This window comes from Perissodus microlepis, chromosome 22, assembly GCF_051167445.1.
Source record: "Perissodus microlepis isolate ML-2025 ecotype Zambia chromosome 22, ASM5116744v1, whole genome shotgun sequence".
NCBI lineage: Eukaryota > Metazoa > Chordata > Actinopteri > Cichliformes > Cichlidae > Perissodus > Perissodus microlepis.
Window position 1 is genome coordinate 13,238,741 of NC_140481.1, and position 23,114 is coordinate 13,261,854.

Sequence of the window (23,114 nt, forward strand, 5' to 3'; positions counted from 1 at the left end):
TTCTTTACTTTATGTGCCAAGTTTATTTCAATGAGGGGGCATTTTTTTGATGACCATTTGAAGAGACTGGTAGTGAGGCAAACAAGAACCAGTGAGACACCATTACTTGTTCATCCCTTGTAGAGTTAATCTTCTTTCAACATGGAGTGTCATTGCCATTTCCTCAATGAAAAATTGTGCACAGGATCCCATGACAGGATTGATTATAACAAGGCAGCATACTGACTCCTGTTTATCACAAGAATCTCTAATCGGGCATCAGCTGGAATAATAAGAAATTCTTCGAGTCACGATGTTAACTCGATGGAGCACATGAGCAAGATAAAAAAAAACATCTGCACAAGTTCCCATCAGCCCCTGACCATCATTTTCTCTCCAGCTAAGAATCATACTGACATCATTAAAACATTTTTAGTCTGAATAAAAGTGCAAAACTGCTACAGCAGCTCCTTGAATGCAGCACTGCAATAAAAAGGCACTTTGGTAAAAGCAGAGATACAGTGAGACATACAGATATACACCTTTAGTCTACGCTTACATGTAAATTACAGTTACAGGAGTGAAAGCCTAGGAAGAACCATTGGAAAAAAAAGAATACAAAAAACCAAAACACACCAATAAATGTTCTATAGGTTGTGCTCAGTTCTAAAAGAGGAAGCAGGAAGTGTGGATCCAGGTTACACTGACATGGAACATTACACAGGCAGGTCAGGACACTTTGAGTCTGCCCTCAGTTCAGTTTCATACTTCCCTCTTAATAATAAGTCGACTGCAGACGTTTGGTTAAATCCAAAGTTCACCACAGCACAGGGAAGTCCATTTTGCTGAATCCGGGATCTCGGCGCAGCTCCCAGTACGTGTTGTTGCTCACCCAAGTGTCATCCTTAGACTTCCTGTCAGCAAAACACAAATGATCATGAATTAGTATGACTGACAGATACTGAACGACGCACCACAAAATTACAAATAGGAACTACAGATGAAGACAGAAAAATTAGCTCCCGTGTGAACATTTCCCAAATATTATAAAGCATTTCTCCAAACATCCTGGTTTTATTTGGATGCTTACATTACGTTACTTTGCACACAAAAAACATTTTTTAGTCAGTTATAGTAATAGTGTATCCTTTCGCTGGATAACAGCCTGCAGTAATTTCTTGTAGTTTTCAGCTAGTTTCACTCACGTCTCCTGAGCATCATCAGCCCATTTTTCCTTTGGCAAACCTTTAAGCGCCTCCAGATTTGATGGTCTTCTGGCACAAACCTTGGTCTCAAATCACCCCACAGATTTCCAGGGCTTCGGTCTGTTAATGACATTCACTTTGGTCTTCTGGAGGTACGTCTTCACCGGGAGCAACCCATGTTTTGGGTTATTGTTGTGTTGGAAGACAAAGTGACGACTCAGACATAATTGTGCCGCTGAGGTTTTCTTTCATTATCTTCACATTATCTTCTTCATGATTCCTTCCACCTTGATGAGATTCTCAGTTCCAGAAGCGTCCCCGCAGTATAATATTCACACAAACGTGTTTCACTGTGGGGACACTGTTCTTTGGGCTGTACACCTCTCCCTATGTTCTCCAAATATAAACAGTTTCTTTGGCCAGGATTTGGCAGGATTCTAGCGATTGTCTTCCTTGAGACTACAATTCCCAATTTGATTAAATCATTCATTAGCGTCTTGGCAGTTCCAGGCTCTTTAGATCTCTCACTAGTTTGAGTCTTTTGCTTTCTACCTCTGCCAGGTTAGTTCTGTAATTTGTGGCTCCATTTGAATTTCTTGATACTTCTCACTACAGTTCTTGACACTTGGAAACACTGTGATTACTTTGCTTTGTGAGCATCAACAATTCTTTAAAGTCTAAACTGATTTCTTTTGTTTTTGACTTGATGCTTTCTCAAGTGACAGCTCAAACCCTTACTCAAGTTTTTATACTGTGTGTAGGCTGAAAGATAAAGTCAAAATCAAAATTAGGTTAACTCTGAAATGCTCTAAGCTTGCAGAGCATAGCAGTTGTTTGTGCTATAGCTTAATAAAAAAGTTCAGTTTTTCAGGGGATTGATCATTTTGACCCTTGTATTTTTTGTTTTTTCCTGAAATAATTATTTTATTGGGTGCAAACAGAAAACTAGTGCATTTAGAAATGCATGTTGAAAATCATTTGCTCTGCTAAAAGGAACATTATGATAAAAACTCTCATCTGTACTTTGAGTTACAACAAGCCCAGGATTATGTTGGGGAAAAAAACAAACAAACAAATACACACAAACACTGCACACAAAGACCTTACAGACAAGGAAAAGAGCATACTTGAAAAAGCGTGGCTGGTGTGTCATGTTGTTGTCCTGCAGCACTTTCCTCCTCTCCCTCTGGAGCTGCTCTATTCTCTGCTTCTGCTCCTCAGCTCCATCTACATTCCCCTCCTCCAGCAGCCTGGAATAAATATACAGAAACGCAGTCAGGGTGGGGATCAGTGCAGATTTGTTCCTGCTGTCTGTCAGTGCCATTCCCAACCTCCACAAAAAAGAAAAACTCCAGCTTTCGGGCAGTTTCGGAAGTGACTTGATGCCGCTGTAACAATATTAACTTCTGAATGATGTCACTTAATAACATAACGTTGGTAGTTAATCACTGGATAGCTGTTACACAACTTTGTAAAGCTGCTGGATTCATGTTAACAAAACATTTTCTAGTTACTCAAATTCAAATGAAAGAACAAAGATTTTTCTTTTCATTTATGTTGACTCACTGAAACATGTCCCTTCTTATAGAGCTATTATACTTATAGAGTTATTCAACTATTCTAGGACAGTAGGGATATATCTTTTGAACAAGTAATTAAAAAAAAAAAAAACTTACTATACATTTAAAATATTAGACTGTACATAAAAGATGAACACAACTTCCTGGTCTGAAAAGTAAAGCAAATGCATTTTTAAAAGGCAATGTGCATTATTTGTAACGGCCAGCAGGGGGCAAATCTATATAGAAGAAAACGTTTCTCAGACTTATTTGTCTGTGAACAATCTGCTAATGTGTTTATACTCAAGATCTCTGGTTTCCAATCTTAGAGAATACAATATGTTGTTGTTTTTGTTGATTATGGTAAGAGTCAAAAAGGAGGATAAAATAAACAGAAACTCCTTAACACAAACTTCTTCAAAACCCATTGTATACAATATTAAATATGCAAAACTTAATGTACGTTCTCAGTTAAATTTGAACAATACAGTCCAGATACAAAACAAGATGGGAAGCTGAAATAAGTAGACACCAGAGGATAGGCAGGAAGAAATATGTGCAGGAGTACACACGATAGCCAACTCCAGACACTAGTAATCGTGGCAAAAATTAGCTTAACACAATCAAACAAATGTTGGAGAAAATGTCAGCCACATGCTGGTAACCATACCTACAATATGTTGGTATGAGATATTAAAGGCACACAAAAATACCAGAGGGCAGTGAAGGAAGAGAGGAATAATTCCTTTAAAGAAATCGTGTATCACTTTTAAGTGGCTCAAACTTGACCCACCAACGTATAACAGCAAGGTCAAGAATAAATAACATAGTCTCTGAGAATTCAACAAGATATATTTATCAAACAGTGGAGGCCAGCTGAGGTGATCCTGACATATTGAACTCATCTGAGTTAACTCTCAGATCCAAAACCACACACACCGATGTGGTGAATATAATGCCAAAAGTATTCACTTATCTGACTTCACCACATATGAACTTCTTAATCCGCAGGGTTTAATTTAATGCTGGCCCACCCTTTGCAGCTATAACAGGTTCAACTCTTCTGGGAAGGCTTTCTACAAGGTTTAGGAGTGTTTATGGGAATTCTTACAAAAGCGCATTTGTGAGCCCAGACGTTGGAAGGCCGGGCTCACAGTCTCTGCTCTAATTCATCCTACAGGTGTTCTGTCGAGTTGAGGTCAGGACTGTACCGTCCAGTCAAGTTCTTCCACACCAAACTCGCTCATCACCGTCTTTATGAACTTGGTTTGTGCACTGGTGTGCAGTCATGTTGGAACAGGAAGGGGTCATAAACAAACTGTTCCCACAAAGTTGGCAGCATGAAATTGTCCAGAATATCTTGGTATGCTGAAGCATTAAAAGTTCCTTTGACTGGAAATGAGGGGCTGAGCTCAATGCCCGAAAAACAACCCCCATACCATAAGCCCCCCTCCACCAAACTTGACACAATGCAGTCAGACAAGTACAGTTTCTCCAGGCAACCACCAGACCTAGACTCATCCATCAGACTGTCAGAGACAGAAGTATGATTCGCCAATGCAGAGATCACGTCTGCACTGCTCTAGAGTCCAGTTACTCTGATGATTTGTACTGTGCTTGGTGATGGGTGAGTGAATACTTTTGGCAATATAGTGCATCACATCCAGTTTCAAAACACCAAGTTGTTGACAGCCAAAATAGTCAACGTGAGACTTGAAGATGACGCCTCGGTAATTAATGGATGATTTCATGTTTTATATACAGTATATGTTTAAAGGACAATCTCTCTCTACAAGAAAGGACATACACAATACTCTTCATCTTTCTGGATCTAGACTAGTATAGCTGTTGCTATGGTTATGTTCATACCTCTGCCTTGTGCTGCTTCACACCACATGGGCAAAGCCAGACTTGGCCCAGAAGCTCATGGAACCAAATGGTCAGATTTTACAGCTTTGAATCTATCTATTGTATAAGACCATCTGTTTTTGTTGTTTATTGTAATCAGGACTAAGAAAACAAACTGAGATTCTCAATGTTACAGTGTGTACACAGGAATGAGAGACAAAGAGTGGCAACCTCTGGTCCGGCCTGAAGCGCGTGTCCGATGGGGGCAGCAGAGGTCTTAAAGCAGAGTCCAGCTCATTTAACTCCACCGCAAACTGGGTGAAGCCGTAGTACTGTTCTTGGTCCACTGGCATTGGATCTAAACACAGACAGACATAAAAACAAGCAGCTCTAATATCACGTTCAGGTCAGTTGTGTGCTTTGACTGAAGCGGTGCAAGACAGTGTGACCGACACTTCCAGCGACTCCTCACTTACTTGCTCTCCAGATACACGTGGCAGACGGTGGCTTCCCTTGAAACACTGCTTCGTGCCATTTTCCAAATATGGAGTGCACCACTTTTCCATCTGAATCTGTAACCACACCCTCTATCTCATTCACTGTAGAGCTCCATGTTCTTGCCTAAAAAGGAAATATTTATATTTTTTTTAAAAAGAAGGACACGATACATATACATTACACCATACAAAAGCAGACATTATTTGTATCATACAAACTATGCACTAAATCCTAAATGAATCCTCTTAAATGTAAAAGAAACTGCAGCATTGTTACTTTTTCTGCATTTATTTTTTTACAGGTCAGCTTCTTATTTGTCCAGTAGATGGTGCTGTTTAAGCTTCTAGTGTTGAAGGACTTTGGCTTACTACTGCTATTATGGCTTTATGTGCAAGAAATGGACATTTGAATAAGCAGTAATTTTATAACAAGTGTGGATCATTTTTACAAGCCTGCTCAGATGATAAGGGAGCTTATTAAAAAAAAAAAATCACATGTTAAAATTACTAATAACAACAGCATGACAGAGAATCACGTGTATTTAGCAAAATAATATTACAAACAGTAAGGGGGTGGCTTACACACAGCATCTTTGTGTACTAACCTTAACAAATGTAATTTTGCACTGGCAGACATTGCTGTTGATGTTTTTGATCGCCATCTCTCCGTAGTGTTCGATCCAACGCTGGCCACTCAGGATGTTATGGATGCAGGATGTCACCTTGTTCCATTCATAATGGTCCCCAAACCTGCAGAAAACACACACATATACACACAATGCACCGTTTAGCTTGCACTCATTACACATCCACAACAAAATAGAAAAAAGTAAAGAACCTACGCAGGTAGCGTGACACGGGTGGTTCCCATGGGAACGATTTCCATGGATTTTCCCCAGAATTTATTTTTCCATCGAACATCTGGAGAGAACAATAGAGCATTAAGGGAACAATCTGTAGCTTCTCTGACTACCCAAGGCTGCTCAGTTATTTTTTAACAACGCGCCAGAATGCATCACAGCTTCCACAAGCTATATTAGTATAATCAATAGAGTCATTTTATAGAGTACAATGATGCTAAGCAGTTAATTATCACATGATAGGAAGGTACAAAATGATGGTCAAATGAGGTTATTTAGATCGGCTAAGACACTAGTTTCTGCTTCATGTAAAATCTACAGCATGCAGCAAACACACAGGAACAAGGTGTGGGAGCTCTGGTGTAATCCGCAAGAAGCCCAGGCAGACAAGAGGGTGGATGTGGGGTGTTTATTCCAAATAATCCCTGTGGGGCTCACCTTGCCAAAAGGTGAAGTTCTTTGAATCAGCATGACATGCTGACACAGGTGGGTGATGACTCACCTGGAAAGTGGGGAGAAAAAGAAAATAATGAGGTCCTTTATGAAAAGGTTGGGTCTGTAAGTTGAACGTTAATTCTTTGCTAGCTATACAACCAATAAAGCATCAGATCACCGCAGGGCACCATTTCACTGCCCTACATTTGTTGCTACTACTAGGCTAGTTTTGTGAAAAGAGTCATAAAGAAAGTGGCATTCATATGTTCCCCTCCCCTTTTTGTAAACAGAATCTAATGAAGTCACAAATAATTTGACAGTTGCATTAACTTAGAGATGACAAAGCAGCTGTGTGCAGTCTGAAGAGAATGTGTAAACTTTGTGACATCTACCTGCTCAGCTATAAACCTGAAGCCCTTATCAGGCCTGTCGCACTCGTACGTCTCTCCCAGGACGGGGTTAAAGGGTTTGCTTCCTGCTCGGTAGTAGGTGGATGCATATGAAGATATTGCAAATGTAGCAACATACACCTGCACAAGGAAGGAAGAAAGGGATGGCTCAGTGAATGACACTTGGTTCCAAACAAGAACAGTAAGATGTTCCCACTCTGTCGTTCTGTTCAAAAAATAAATGTCAAAAACACCCTCAGAGTCAGCCACGGGGAAAGCTCGAGCCCCCTCATACACTGGAGCTCAATCAATTTCAAACCCACACTAAGAAGTAAAATAATATTTTTGTTTCCCGTCAGAACATCTTTGTACCTACAACCAACTTCAAAGGTGAGTTTTGAGAAATTTGCATGGGTCATATCCCTGTATGGGATGGGTAGCTGCTCTCCTTTTTACATTGCACTCTGATACAAGAACTGATTTGGTTGTAGTTTTAATGAAACAAGATAAAGCAGAAGTTGTCAAATTTCAGCCGACCTTTACATACTTGAGGGCCTGAAAGTCCAATAATTTTCATAGTATGAAGGTCAAATTCAAATTCATTGTTTCACTACAAAAGAAAAAAAACAAAAAGCTGAGAGCAGGGTGGGCTCAGGCAGGAAGCACTCACTATCTTCCATGGAATGAGCCTGTAATTGGTTTCTGCAAAAAATTCACATCTCAGACTATGAAGATAAAACTGTGTATAGGAATTTGTCGGAGAAGAAACTAACAGAGGCAAAATCTGTGTGTGTGTGTGCATTCATACATGACCCTATTTTAAATATGAATTTGTGTTAAAGATAATACACCACAGTTTGTATCGTTTTATGTTTTATGTGAGTGACTTCCTTGTAATTAAATATTTATTGAAGGCTCCAGAAAAAGTACACATTATACAAAACAAACATCACATTAGCTTCCTGAGGAAGAGCACAGAGCTTATGTCTGCTAGGTGTGTTATTAATATGCCTGTCAGAGGACCTGAACCTCAAACTCTTGTAAAAATAACTCTGTGAATATGACTTTCAAAAGTGTCTCAGGAAAATTAGAGCATGCTAATTTGAATGTTTTGCATGTGCCGGTTTGTAGTCCACATGTAAAATATTTCCCACTCACCATGCGCTGGTAGGGGTCTTGAGTCTGATTAGCAGTGTCCAGGAGTTCACTGTACTCCAGCTCCTCACACAGCTTCTGCAGAGTGTTGAGTGGCTCATTGAGGTGCACGGGCATGGCCACCTTGGACAAGTCCTTGCCTATGTTGTTTCTCAGGATGTTCCACAGGCTCACGCTGTTGGCGGGACAGGGAGAGGGCAGAGTGGAGCGTCGACGAGCCAGCGTCACCACGCTGCTCACTACAGAAGAAATACGATGTCGTAAGAGATAGATTAATATGCATGGCTTTAAAAGACATAAGTGAACACTGATGTTTGCATGGGAGGAGTGTTTTTTTTTTTTGTTTATATGTTAATATGATTATGTATGCAGATTCCAAGTGTATATACGAACTTGTGGAGGACACCAAGAAGACGACCGACAAGGCTGAGTTTGGTGCAAATGGGGAAACTAATAAAAATGGAAAACTGCATTTGGGACTGAATGATTTGATTACAGGAATGTCATTCCTTCTGTTTGTGAAAAGATTAAAAACCACAGTTTTCATGGCGGTCACACACTGCATTAAACAACGCTGCACTGAGTTTGTAAACATGTCTGGGAGTCTGTGCCGATTTTCAACACATTTTTGGAGCCAAAGATTTATTTCACTGATACTTAGTGATTGTATTAGCTCCAAACTGGTTAAGGATGTACTGAAAATTGTCCACACGAATGCAACATAGGTCACATTTTCAAAGCATAAGAAATGTCAGTATCCATATCAATAAAATATCAGTATGAAACCTTACTGTTACTAGGCATCAATAATTTATTTGATGCTGTTACGTCACGGAAAATGTTCCTAGAATCCCTGCCTCTCTTTATCAGAGGTCCTTGCCTTATTTACACAGTATAATTTTTGTAGATGTTGTTACATCGCCAGCACTTCTGGGCTCAAAATTAGTCCCTAAACCACGACAGGGCCTCCACCGTGTTGTACAGATGGCTGTAGACCCTCACTGTTGCACCTCTCTCCTCTCCTCCTCACTACATTATGACGATGATTTGAACTACAACTTTCAGATTAGGATTCAGCTTTTCATACACAGTGGGTGTCACGATGACTTCTCACAGATGCACAGCTTGTTGCCTTATTACTTACCGGAGTTGTGCCTCTCACTCCCCCCAGCGTTGCTGTAGGTATCCACGGAAACACTGTCACTGACATCACTGATATACGAGTCATCGTCAGACACCTTGAGATAGGAAATCAATGATGAAAGGTCAGTGAGCCAGCAGGATACTGAATCAAAGGACAAAAGCACACAGATCTAGAAAGCCTCTGCATCATCGGGATAGAGGAGAACATTTTAGGAGTGACATGTTAGTAAAGCTCAGTTAGGCATTTTTTTTTATCCCATTAGCAGAATTGTCTTTGAGAATTCATTCAAGTGGTTGAGAGAAAACTTCTTCTACACCTCCCTCTACCCTGACTTTAAGTTTTAGAAAAGCCAAGCATGTAACAAAAACAGTGTTGCTGATTTTTTTTTGTGTGTTTTTAGTTTTACACTATAATTATTTTTTAAATCTTTACACAGAAACAGTTTAATCTGTGTGTGTTTTTCAAGTCATTTCCATAATGTGTGTGTTATGGAACAAAAGCAGACCTATGATTTCTCTGTCATATATAAATGGTTATAATGGTGTCCGATTATGTTAAACATGGCTAAATATTCAACAAAAACTAACTAACTAACACTTTGGACATGCCAAACGTTTTGTGTGGGAACGACGTTGGAATGAATCAGCTGATCATTTATTGCGTTTTGAACATGGAGATGCAGTTGGTCTTGCAGATGATGTCTGACCTCGTTCTCAGAAGAAGAAGAGGACAGGAGGTACTCCTGAGCGTCAAAGAACTCTGTTAAGGACTCTGATCCTTTGCTCTCACTGGAGACCTGGTGCACCAAGGACTGTGGGGCATCTACAGAATCCTGAATTGGATAAAAAGACACCAGGTGAGTAAAATCAGACCACTTGTCAGGTATTGTGAGTATTTGTGGTGTAATTCCACAGAACCATAGAAATTGACCCGGTGTCACTCACTGAGGCATAGGCGGTCTTTAGACCGACAACATGCGCAGGCTGGGTGGGCTGCAGGTCAATAGTGTGTCTCAGCCTGTCTCTCTCTGCCACCAGGGAACTAAATGCTGACTTCAGTTTGACGTGGACTGGAGAAAGGCAAATGTCAGAGACGGGAAAATAAGCAGGGACACAGCAGATACTGAGTTGTCATGGAAACAATTTTATCGTATGGCAGTGAACACACAAAAAAGCATATTTTTAAATCTACATTAAACCAGGAAAGGACTCACTGCTGTTGGCTAGTTGGCAGAAGTCCTTTTGCAGATGTGAAGCATCTGCAGGTGATTCTGGGGATTCGGGACAGACTTCTTGGGTGTTTGACTCAGCGGTGGAGAGATTTGGATTGGAGGCATGAAGGCGATAGGACTGGGACTGGGGCTGGGAGGAGATACAGCTTGGAACCTGGCAGTCAAATACAGACAAAAGTGAAACATTACATTCCCTTCTTTCCCACCATTTAATGACTGAACTATATCAAAGCATAAGCAGCAGAGGAAAAAAATAAGAAGCAGGGCGTGAACCTGTAGCGTGGCTTTTGTGTCTTTGCCATTGTTTTTGGACCGCCACCTCCTCGGCCTCTTCTCCTTTTTGGGGATCTCATAAGTAGCTGCCTGTGGCACCACAGACATATTTTGAGGTTGTAACAACATTACTTAGTTCTTAGAAGAATTCCAAGATCAGGGTTTCCACCAGTGTTTTCCCATCCCAGCATCCCATCTTGCCTAATGTGACCCTCTGCAGTTTTTTTTTTTTTTTAAAAGACAATGCAATGAATTTACTGTATCCTCCTCCACACCCTTGCCAACTACCGGCTCTAACATTTCTGGTGGAAAGCCTGTATTATTGTATTATTAACATAACAGTTTGTCTTATTAATCTCTTTGAAAAGCAGGTGGACACTACAGCAAACAGCTTTAACTACATTTCCCAAACATAAACTTGTAAATACATTTAGCAATAAAAATAAGCATTTTTTAACATGTTATTTATCCACCTGTAGGCAAACACCAACTTTTACTGTGAAACTTCAGTGGCTACTAACGACTTAGCCCCACCACTTCCTGTCTATGTTCCCCACCAGCATGGTAACTAAGTTGCTCTTGTGTTATTGACTTTAATTATATGGGAACACATTGATTATTATAAAGAACCACTAATGGCAGCTTAATCCGAGTGCCTATGCTCACTTGTAGTCCACTGATGACTGGAGCTGAGTATGTGCGGTGCAGGACCTCCATGCTCTTCAGCAGCAGGTTCAGTTCCAGCAGATACGACTCGCAGTCCTCCAAGTCTGAAAAAGAACAAAAAAAGAGAAGGTATTATTAGATCAAAGTTGTAGGCACAGAAATAAAAGATTAACGGCACCAAGACATGCTGTGATAGGTAAGAAATAAGAAAGAAGACAGAAACAAACAAACCGACCTTTGCAGCACTTGTCCATGTCGTCTGAGGAGTGGAGCCAGGAGTTTATCTTAGACTGGTGGATTGACGCCTGCTTGGTAAGAGTCGCCCTCTATTTGAGATGAATGACAAAGGATGATACACAATTTGCACAACACATCCCCAAGGATGTTTTTTTTTTCCTTACACAAGAGGACTTGGGGCAACTTACTTTCCTAAGCGATTCATTAAGAGAGGGAGAGGATGTCGCATGGGGGTGGAAGAGATGCTTCTCGTGGGGATACATGCTTATTTCATTCTGCCGAAACAGACGGTGATGACGCAGCTTTGACACCCACTCCTCAAACAGCTCCGGCGACTTCACCTGGAAGCCACAAAGTCAAATTAGCTTGAAGAAAACTTGAAGAACCAAAGCTCCTGCGGATGTCTTTCTATGAAACACACAAAGGAAATCAAAGAGAAGACCTGCCGAGGTTGAGGCATTTGCTAGTGAGGATACATCTCAAACAGCAGTAAGAAAAATAACGGGGAATGTAAATAAATGTCTCAAGAGTTACCTTTAGGTGGTAGATGTTGTCTTCTGTATCCAGATCAATGCACATGGCTTTTTTCTTGATTGACATTACAGAGAGACCAACGTCTATGCAGCCATGTAGTTTCCCCTTACTAATCTGTGCAATAAATCAATCAATCAATCAATCAATCAATAAATTAAAAAAACACATTTCAATTGGCATTTAATGTGTGCATAAGTTTGTATATACAGAAGATAGACCGATGGAGTCATAAAACAATACTTACATCACTTTCCCGCTTTGCATATCTCATGATGCCTTTCTCCAACAAAAAGTATCTCTATGTTGGAAGAAGATAAATGTATTTGTATTTATTTACAGACGTGCCATGGTCTATTAATTACTGCGTATATAAACAATTAAACACAATGCAGACTGTGTAGTTTTGCACAACAGTCCCTTTCAATTCTCTTGAACCTGACATTTAAATTTTATTACTGAAGTGAGATAAGTGACCCAAATGATTAAAGATAATCATCATATATTGACATAAGCAGTTTATGGGAACGCTGTATTTTAAAAATGAGAAAGCTAAATAAAAGAGTGCGCTGACAGAGCTCAAGGCCTCTTTATCAGGTAAACTATGCTCTGTTAAAGGGGCTGTTCCATCATGTCGCAAGGAAAAAGTTTCCAAGTATGATTACACTCACTGAGATCAGAAGGGGAGGGGGATGAGTCAGGTTTACAGTGTAATCAGCTGGGAGTCAAAAGAATGGAAAGGAGGAAATACAGAGAGCTAAAAAAGTGGAGGAGGAGGAAATGTGGAAACAGCCTGAGGTACAGACAACAAATCAGGATACTAGCACTAGCATCATACTAGTATGCATCATAGAAAGATTATGTAAAACGCTGCACTACAAATAACATTTTTAGTCTAAGACTCTTAAATAAAGGTTCAACAGCAGTAGCAGAAGGGTTTAAGAGTCTCCTGTAACAACAAGCAGTGCTGCAGTCTGATGCGTTAAGAAGCCAGCAGAGGCCCTCACCTTATGCCAGCCCTTCATGGGCCACTTCCTTCTCTTGAGCAGGAAGCCTCCCTGCTTCTCAGGCTCCTGCATGCTGGCAGGAACCCCCCTGAGCCCTTCCACAATCTCCCAGTTATCCTGCAGGACGACAGGGCAACGAAGCATGAGACAGACAGTGAATGACTGTGTTGTGTGTATACATTTCACTATCACAGCAGAAACACTATGGCTGCAGTTATTGTTCCGCCTGACGAATGTGGCACGCATTTGTAGGAACAATTAAAATTTGGTCACAGTGAACAACCATGAATAAGTGAATCACTTTCAACTGTTTGACAGTGAGACAATGGACACACAGAAACACATTAACAATTTCTCATGCCTGATGGGCACCACAGTGCGTGATGTTATTAGAATTTAATAAATGAAACATCACACAATAGTAACACATACAGATGTTACACACACCTGGCTGCCGTCATGTTTAGAGGAGCCGCTGCTGTCACTGTGAGTGGGTGATGTTGATGTCATCTTTTTGCGCCTCGACTAATCCTCCACCTACCGCTGTCTTGTATCTCTGGAAACCGTGGCAACAGAGATCACAGACGAGCAGCCAGGAGCATCACGCTGACCTTTGAAGGCCACTGCAACATCCAGCACTGCAGAGAACGGAGAAGGTAGGTTTAAAAAAAAACAACAACATGTGAGAGCAACACAGGTTTATTTTAAACACAACAGCAGCACGCAGCATCCATAATCAGGACGAGATAAAAACAGAAGAATCACTGACTCACTGTGCGTCTGTCTGACTCTGAAATTCCTAAAGTCCAAAGTAGCTGTGTTTAAAGGAAGCTAGCCATAAATATCCAAATACAGTCATTTCCATGAGCTCAATATGAATGAATTCACATGGAATCAGACGCAATGAGCTTTACACATACAAAGTCAAATATAAATGAGTCAAAGTAGAACGCAAGTGTTATAACCAAAGCCCACTGTTCAAGAAGTGTGTAAAATGAGCAGATAATCACGAGAACAGAGGCACATCGCTTTCCATGTTCTCCTCTTAAACACTGTTAATGTCAAACTGGTTTTCCATTAAAAAAGATAAGATGAGCCCATAATGATAAGGATAGCAATCCATGGAACATATAAATAGTTCAGGCAGGTGTTTCAAAGTCACGTGTATCACATAGTGTTATGATTTCAATACTGACCAGCAGTGTTGGGGTCATTACTCAATAAAAGTCACACATTGCGTCTTAAAAGTAATGCAGTACATTAGGCCTGCACAATAAATCGAAAATTTATTGTCATCGTGATATCAGCCTGTGCGATGGGCCCATCGCAAAAGACGGCGTAAACTGCGATAATTGGATACCTTGAAATGTTTACACACATGCTTTAAAGAATTGACCAATCAAAGAAACCCCTTTACACATTTGACCAGTCAAATAGAGCCCTTCACAGCATTAACCAATCAAATGGATTAGAGGCCCGCCTCCTACGCAGGTTGGGAGCGAGCAACGCTGCAGCAACGAGTCAGAGTTGTAAAGGCTGAGAGCGAGACGCATGACGAGAATGCTACTGACTATGAACTCGTGCCTAATAGTACCTCGCTTATTTGGAGGTACTTTGGATTTGATAAAGACGACGTTCTCCAAACACAGGTACTCTGCAAAACTTGCCGAACACTCGTGGCAACCACCAGAGGAAACATGACTAATCTCCACCATCATCTTCAATACAATCACAGAGAACTGTTTGAATAGTTCTAGAAAGACGGGGCTAGCTAATGTTGCTAATGTTAAGACAAAGAGCACCGCAGTCCAACAGCCGTCTCTGTATCCGAGTTTTTCAAGTGGAACTCCTTATGAGAAAACGTCGAAGCAGTACAAAGAAATAACAGAGGCCATTACACATTTTTTGACAAAGACATGATGCCTATAAATACAGTTAGCAGAGAGGGCTTCACCAGTCTGATACATAAAGTGGACCAGAGATACCGCACCCCCTCACGAAACTACTTTTCCCATGTCGCCATTCCACAAATGTACAAAACATGCCGCAAGACCGTCATGTTTGAACTGAGCCAAGCTGAAAACTACGCAAGCACTACAGTAAAGTTTCCTCTCCAGTTTCGACTTGCATCATAACTACTTGGTGAGTGGTAAAATGATGAACAACTGCATTGAGATAATTTGCAGTATAATTTAAGTTATGTTAAAGTGCACTTTGTTGTTACACTGCTAATACAGCAGCTTTCTTTAAATAAAACTGTTGCAGTAAAACGGAAATTATGTATTCGGTTTATGTTTTTTTTTGTTATTTATTTTATCACAAGTCATATCGTTATTGCGATATTGATCACAGTTATCGCGCATCGCAGGTTTTCCTAATATCGTGCAGCCCTACAGTACATTATCTAATTGCTCATCACAGAGGAATTATTTTCTTATTAGTCTGTAAAAATGCCTTGAAACACACCAGCACCTGTAAACAATATAAGCCTATAGGCTACAGTCTCACACGTCAACACAAACTCTAACCTATCCTAAGGAGGACACACATATGAGCTCTCTTTTAGTTTTGAACAAAAGTCAACAGCACAGAGCACAAAGATAAAAGCTGAAGCAGTGTTAGCAGTACAATGCAGTCGTTTTTGTCATGGACGCAGTTTCCACTTTACCATCAGCCTCTCGTCCTTTTGTGCAGTAAAAATAAAAGTAATGTCCACGTCTCCACTCCTCAACAGCTTTATCACAGTACCGCTCCACTGTTTTCCTCCTCCCGCATACAAACTGAAATCAGCTGCTTGTAGCACAAGTGCACAGGAAGAAAAACAAGATTGTTTGATTGATGTTTTTTTTTCTATCCGCCTGGACAAATGAAGAACTGACAAAAGTAATAGCATAATTGTAACTGTAATGTAATTAATGTGTTACATTACTGCGTTACTGAAAATGTAATGTGATTACAGTACCCCCAAACACTGTTGGCCAACAGGTCTAAGTATCCTGTATAGTGTATGACATCAGTTTCAGCCAAACATTCGTTTAAACTGCTCTAAACCCTAAATTTTAGGAGGTTTTTCTCTTGGTTCTGTATGATGTCACTGAGAGTGGATATCCTTAATAAACTCATTTGTGGCACACAGCAGTAGCTGTGAGCACAGAAGCCTGACATACCCATTGTTTCCAAGGCGTACCCATGTGAAGTTGGCTTCAAGGGAAGGTAAGAGTATAAATAAATGTGTCAATGACACAAAGCTACTCCCTCATCTGCCTTCACTTGCTTGTGAACTTCAGTGACATCCCATTCTTAATCTACAGGGTTTAATATTATGTCAGCTCATCCTTTGCAGCTATAACAGCTTCAGCTCTTCTGGGAAGGCTTTCCAAGGTGTTGGAGCGTTTCTGGGTATTTCAGAGTATTCTTCCAGAAGTGCATTTATGATGTTGGATGAGAAGGCCTGGCTCGCAGTTTCATTCCAAAGGTGTTCTATCAGGTCGAGGTCAATCAAGTCCAGGCCAGGCAAGTTCTTCCACAAGAAACTCGCTCATCCATATCTTTCTGGATCTTGCATTAAAAGTTGGCTGTGGAATATTTAGTAGTGAGGAAATTTCGCAAGTGGGATCCTATCACGGTACCACGCTGGAATGAGCTCCTGAGAGCGACCCGCTCTTTCACAAATATTTGTAGAAGCAGTCTGCGTGCCTCGGTGCTTGATTTTATACACCCATGGGAAAGGACATGATTGGAAGACCTGAATTCAAGGATTTGGACTGGTGACTGAATACTTTTCACAGCTACTATGTCTCCAATCTAGTAATTGTAAAACAAAATAAATAAAAAGGAGACCTAGTTTTGCATGACAGGTTTGAGGAGTTTTTCCTGATGCCTTAAATGTACACACCAACGCTCCATGTGATGCAACATTCATTCGTCTCCTCACCTCAAATGGCATGCTCCAACCTTGCTGTGCTTGTATCTGTGTGTTAATGGCACTCCCTTTTTGCACAGCCCTCTCTTTCTGTGGAAGTACACTGTGCATGTGAGAGGAAAGGGAATGCCTCTGAGGTTTGCGTGTGACCGAATGTATGCAAATGGGTGTAATTGTTTGGATTTGCTGCTAGCTGCAAACTGAGAAAGCTCTGGTGGTTTATGAGCGTGTGTGTAGTCTGTGGTTCCCCTTGCTTGCAGTCAGTCCCATGCTCAGGACGTGAGTCATCAACAGGAAAGAATGCGCACCGCACCGCGCTTCGATACCCACGGCACACCAAAACACAAGGCTAGCGACAGTAAACACACGGCTAAAAGCAGAATGAAGCACATGGACGGCCCACTTACTTTACAGCTACTGCACAGGCTAAAGGGTCAGACAACATATCTGAGCAGCCCTCAGATTGTAAACTCAGGGAGCTCAGTTTAGCTCATCAAGCTGTTCTGTTTGCAATTTTCAGGCTGCGACATGTCTGGCATCTCGAGCTGCATTAGAAGCTCCACAGAAATATGTTATGAATTTACTGCACAGCTCAACAGCATATCACAGCGATGTAAATACACCTGTATGTAGTGTAAACAACAAAAGATTAATGCAATCATACAACATTGCATTTACATATAATGTAGGAGCTCAGGGCTTCAACAGTAAGTTTACAACGTCTGAGGCTCACTGAAAAGCTACATGCAAAATATGTGGTGATTATGAATGAAGAAGTATCAAATACCACTTGAACAAACATGGTTAACATTGCCTCCCTCCCATTCCTGTCATTTTGTTTTCCTTTCATATATGTCAGCAGAAACTCACATTTCTCAGAGCAAAACCACAGCATGCAAAAGCTGTGCATTTGTTTATCAGCTACGGAGGCCTTTCTGGCTTCTATGAGACGAGTCCCTGAACACCCCACCGGGTGCTCTACTTAGCTCAGCTGACTGATTACCGTAGGACTGTATCTCACCAAGGCCTCTGCACTGTAAGACTAGAAGTGCTGGGGTTTTACCTTCGGTCTTATGTAATGTGAGTCAATCATTAATGGCCCAACACCTTGTAAGTGATCTCACAAGATGGAAACGGGTCATTCTCATGGTAAGGGCCAACGCTGCTGAGTCACAAGGGTTTAATGGGGGAATAAAAGGTTTAAAGGAGATGTAAAAGTGGCTCTTTTTTTCCCCTCAAGCGTGGGTAAGAATTTGTCATTTTGTGAAGAGATGAAACAAACGCAAATGGAAAATGTGTTTAGACTCTAGACACTGAGCAGCGCAAGAGCTGCTTGGGCTAACAACAATAAATGAATATAACTCTGATATGTTCTTCGTTTGTCATATTGTGGATTTTCTGCACACTGCACTTCAGTAAAAAGTACCTACAAGGCCCAGAATGACAACAGTTTATCCCCTAAACTTCAAGACTGGACTTTAAAGCAGCTTTTAGTTGAGTACACACGCACCCACAGATTCAACAGACAAAAGTCAGACGTGTAAATACAAGAGCGGATTATTCTTCTTGTAGCCATTTTCACAGACTTTACATAAAAGATAGATGCAGTCAAGGTCAAGTTACCCACTGATTAGTGAAGTCTTATTATGAAACCTGCAGAGGGCACAGAGGGAGAGGACTTATCATCCTTTTTTTACTCTAATGGGGGACAGACATTACAGAAGGTGAATGGTGCATTCAATACAACCTGAAACTAATGACTGAGACCATAAACTGAGTAAGAACGTGCTTACAAAGATCACAGTTTAAAGGCCTGATTACAACTTAAAGAGTTATCATTTATCTTCTGTCTTTCTTGACTTCAAACAGGCTAAAAAATATTTTTTTTAACCGCAAACATTTTGTAACACTGCAGCACTCTTCCTCTCACATACCGCTGTGTTGCTTTCAATTTGTATTGTGTGTTTAATGTGTTCATATTTTTCCCATTGCATACTTTCAAATTCGTTTCCTTGGCAACTCTGCTGCCTGTACACTTTGAATTTAGCAAATGACCATGACCTGGTAATTGAATTCAGATAATGGGAAGATCCTGTGGGTATGTTGAACTTTCCAGTGCATGGCTCAGGAGAGCTGAGGGTCATATAGTCTTTTACAGAATAATACTTCTTTCTGAAACCAGAAGAATCGCCTCCTAATAGACATTAAATAAAATCCAAGTTTAAGACATCTCCATCGGCTTGATTTTTCAGACCCGAAAGCTACGTTCATCTTTGATATGCAGCCTACGCTTTTCCCATTCAAGACTCACCAGATGCCCACAAGATTACAACGCTTGTGTTCATTCAAAGTATTCCTGAACAATTCCAAGTATGCTTTTACAGCCATAATATGAAGACCACAGGAATGTCCTCTCTTTTCATTTGAACATGACTACAGGCAACACAGTGATTGCTCACTGGTTTCAGGCTGAAGCCTGAGAAATTGTAAGGCTGGAGTTTCCAGTTCTGGCATGGCAAACACACAGACCATTACTTACCAGCCAATCCATCTGCTTTCAACCACAAATTCTTGCAACAACAGGACTGCAAAAAACCCAACAGTCCACATCATTTTCATATCTGCTCCCCATTTTTACCTGACTGACTCACAAAGCAATGACGAATTACTGGTCAGAATTACTGGGTTGAAGCAGTGCATGATCCTGTTATTAGCAAACAGAAAGATTTTCACTTTTTGCAGGTTTCATCTAGCCATTTCAGACATCAATACCCCAAATTTTGTGACAAAAATAAACCCATGTGTGACAGCACACGGTGTGATCAGATGGTGGCAGCAGCACAGTTTATCTGACCTTTGACATCAAGTGTGCATGACTGATAGCACTGAAAGAAATACAGTACCCATTTCCTTTGTGCAGTTAGAGAAAAAACACATGTGGGTATGAGCGAGTGATCAAAGATATACAAAGCAGCCCCAATATGTCACTCAGCAGTCACTGATTATTTCTCATGTGCAGCTAAACAGCATGCACTTAGATTCCTGACCAGTGTATTTATAAAGGCTACATCACAAAAGATGTCTCTCTGTCTGCTTCCTGCTGAGACAAGGGACACTTTGTGTTGCTGCTTCAATCACTGGTTGCTATGGATACAAAAAAAAAAAAGAGGCAAAGCCAAGAATAAAGTTTGTTGATTCTTTATGAAAAATCTGAGGGACATAAAACACCAAACTATTTATAGAACATGTGGTGTTAAAAGCAGAAAAAGATTTCACACTAGTCTCTGTGCTGACCAGCTGGCTAGCATGGAAGTAAGACATAAGATCCTTCAACTTCATATAACCACAGGTGGGCTATTCTCAGACCAACCACTTGGTGTGTTAGTCTAACAAGAGTGTTCTGTATTTACCAGCTTTAAAGTGGGTGTTGCAGAAAGGAGAAAGTGACACAGAGATAACTCAGCGAGTCACGTAGGCCTGGCTGGATGTTTGCACCCAAAATGTTGCAGCAGGGACAAAAAAACCTAACATTTTAGCTGGACAGGAATCAGCTGATTGACAGACTTAAAACCGACTCCCTTAGAGCAATAATCCTCTGGCCTGAGATCCTGTGCCAGGAGAGCAGACTGGAACAGAATCACTTGTAGTGGGAAATTAATATCTTGCACAAGGGCACTTCACCAAGCCAGACGCATGCCAACAAATGGGTTTTAAAACAGATTGCCGCATTTATGGACACTCTCTTGCTGCTAATACTCTGCCTAGGGCCTGAGGAATTACTATTTTTATGCATTAACCAGCCGGCTATTTCTGAGATTAACAGATTAGATCTCTAAATGCCAGAAACATCCCAAATTCCCCAACGAACAGGGTGCCATTTTTAAATGCTGTGTTTTGCCCAACTAACCTTAAGTTAGAAAAGCTGGCATTTGTGCTAATAAATTGGTTTGAAAACATTCATGAATCTGATAAATGGTGAACTTTTCAAATAAGAGTCATCTGCCCAACAGTTTTGCCAAACAGCCACTGAATGTAAATCATTTAGAGGTTTTTCCTGTTCATATACTCTCTAAATGTGGGTCGATATTGATGCTTAAAATAACAACTTGAACAATAACCAATGATCACATATCGGTACTGGCTGATATATTAGCCTTGTTGACAGATATTTTTTATTTTATCAGCAAGATAAAGTTACATGTACCATTACCATTAATCTATTATGTTACAACAACAATCAAAATATGTAGTTCCCTCTTCCTCTCACCCCCAACCCACCACAGCAGGCTGTCCCTCCCTAAACCTGGTTCTGCTGGAGGATTATTCCTGTTAAAGGGGAGTTTTTCCAACGCTGTCACCAAGTGCTTGCTCATAGGGGGTTGTCTGATTGTTGGGGTTTGTTTCTAATGTTGTAGGGTCTTTAACTTACAATATAAAGCATAAAGTATTATTTTAAAAAAACAGAATCAACAATTTTTATCAATTTCAGTATTTCAGCTCTTCCTCATGCTACCATTGACTATTCAGCAAGCACAAAATTCATGTGAAACAACAGATCAACATCAAAAAACATCAGAACAAACCTGATGTTAGACATGTTAACAAAAACCTTCAGAGCTGTGGTTGTGTTTACATTAGCTTGAATGCTGGACTGGCACTATGTACCCACAGCCAAACTGTGAATGACTCAGTGATAGCAATGTCATCGTCACTCGTGCTTAAAATCATCTTGTCTGGGCTAGATGGTGCATGGTCTAGTTGTTTTACAGTAAAAAAAAAAAAAAAAGAGGGTCATGAATTATGGTGTGTAAACAACAATTACTTTCATTATTAAATAATTGCCAGGTTGTTTGGCCAGGTTATTTTTAATATCAAAAAGAGGTTTATGGTGGGTTTGGGGGGAGGGGTGTTGTTGTTGGGGTTTTTTTTTTAAGTATGTGTAATATCCAGTGTTGGTTCAATTAAAGTTATCAAATAAATAAAAGATTTTATTAAACCATGGATTAAATCTCAGCTTCACTACAATGTAAATATCGGATATAAGTAAATGAATAAATACATATTTTGATGACACTGATGTCAGAGAAGCAGCCAGTGCGGATTGGTTACACGAAGAATGCATTCATGAGGACAGGACTCCATGGGAAGTGGGAACCACAGGTGTCCCGTCTAAGTGCACAAAAAGGCAATGCTCGGCTCCTGCTGCCAGCACAGCAACACAAAGTTGTCAGGGTAAACAAAAATTACCAACATATTCCATGCGCTCGAAACACCCCCCGCCCCCTATAAAAAAATACCCGCTATAAGTCGATCCTTACACGTCTATTAAGAACCTGATGTCTAGAGGTGCCCATTAATAATTCTATCGAAAGCGATACTTTTAACTTGAGCGCCGAAACACTCACCGACAGCCGCCACGAGAACGCTGTCCAGCGCTTAATGCCAGCGGAAGCTAAACAACTACAGAAAAAACACAATAAATTCACTCGAGAAAAAGCGAAAATAATAATAATAATTCAAAAAGACATGCTTACGTTTCCGTGAGGAAAGCTAGTGCATCTTCTCCCGGTAGTAGCGAGCAGCCAGCAGCCTCGTTTTACTGCCAGAGTGTCGCGGGTGAGGAGGGGCCGCTGGGGGGGAAAGGAGTGACTGACGTCCCTCTCAGCCAATCGCAATCGAGGATAAAATCGGGGCGGGGTTGACATACTCCAGGTTGACGTACACATACGCCTCAAACACCGAATGAAGAGTCAAGGTGAGAGTTAAACATTGAGGTCTGCGTGTTGTATGTTATCATTTTATTTTAGTTCAGTTAATCTTTATTTACACAGCGCCAAATCACAACAACTGTCACCTCAAAGCGCTTTATTGTGAGGCACATACATGATCTTAAGTAGGCCAGAGCAGTGAAGATCCCCTTTCTATAAGTATAAAGAAGTTTGAGGTACTTTAATACATAAAAGGAGGTGTAATGTCAAAAATAACGGTTTTCTACATGAGAAAGAAATGCTGCTCTGGGCTTCAATTGTAAGAAATAAATGTGTAAAATTATATAAAACAAAATTCTGTTAGCTCACTGTGGAGACTGTCCTGCAATTGTAAAATTGATGATTTGTGTCAACTGAGAGAATTCTTTTACAAAAACAAACAAACAAAAACAGGAAAAAACATCAAAT

General features: G+C 40.6%; 1 protein-coding gene across 1 annotated transcript; it reads right to left on the reverse strand.

The window, feature by feature from the left end:
- On the reverse strand, positions 1–22,561 carry LOC146362663 (oxysterol-binding protein-related protein 3-like). Its single transcript, XM_084919508.1, has 22 exons — positions 22,473–22,561; positions 13,464–13,654; positions 13,017–13,133; positions 12,257–12,310; positions 12,013–12,126; positions 11,667–11,819; positions 11,477–11,567; positions 11,242–11,345; positions 10,576–10,665; positions 10,285–10,456; positions 10,016–10,140; positions 9,778–9,903; positions 9,072–9,165; positions 7,931–8,166; positions 6,776–6,913; positions 6,387–6,450; positions 5,931–6,009; positions 5,694–5,838; positions 5,068–5,212; positions 4,823–4,949; positions 2,312–2,434; positions 1–893 (listed from the first exon to the last, which is right to left on the reverse strand). The coding sequence occupies exons 2-22, from the start codon at positions 13,524–13,526 to the stop codon at positions 797–799; spliced, it is 2,457 nt and encodes an 818-aa protein (XP_084775634.1). The 5' UTR covers positions 13,527–13,654; positions 22,473–22,561; the 3' UTR covers positions 1–796.
- Positions 22,562–23,114: the final 553 nt, after the last annotated feature.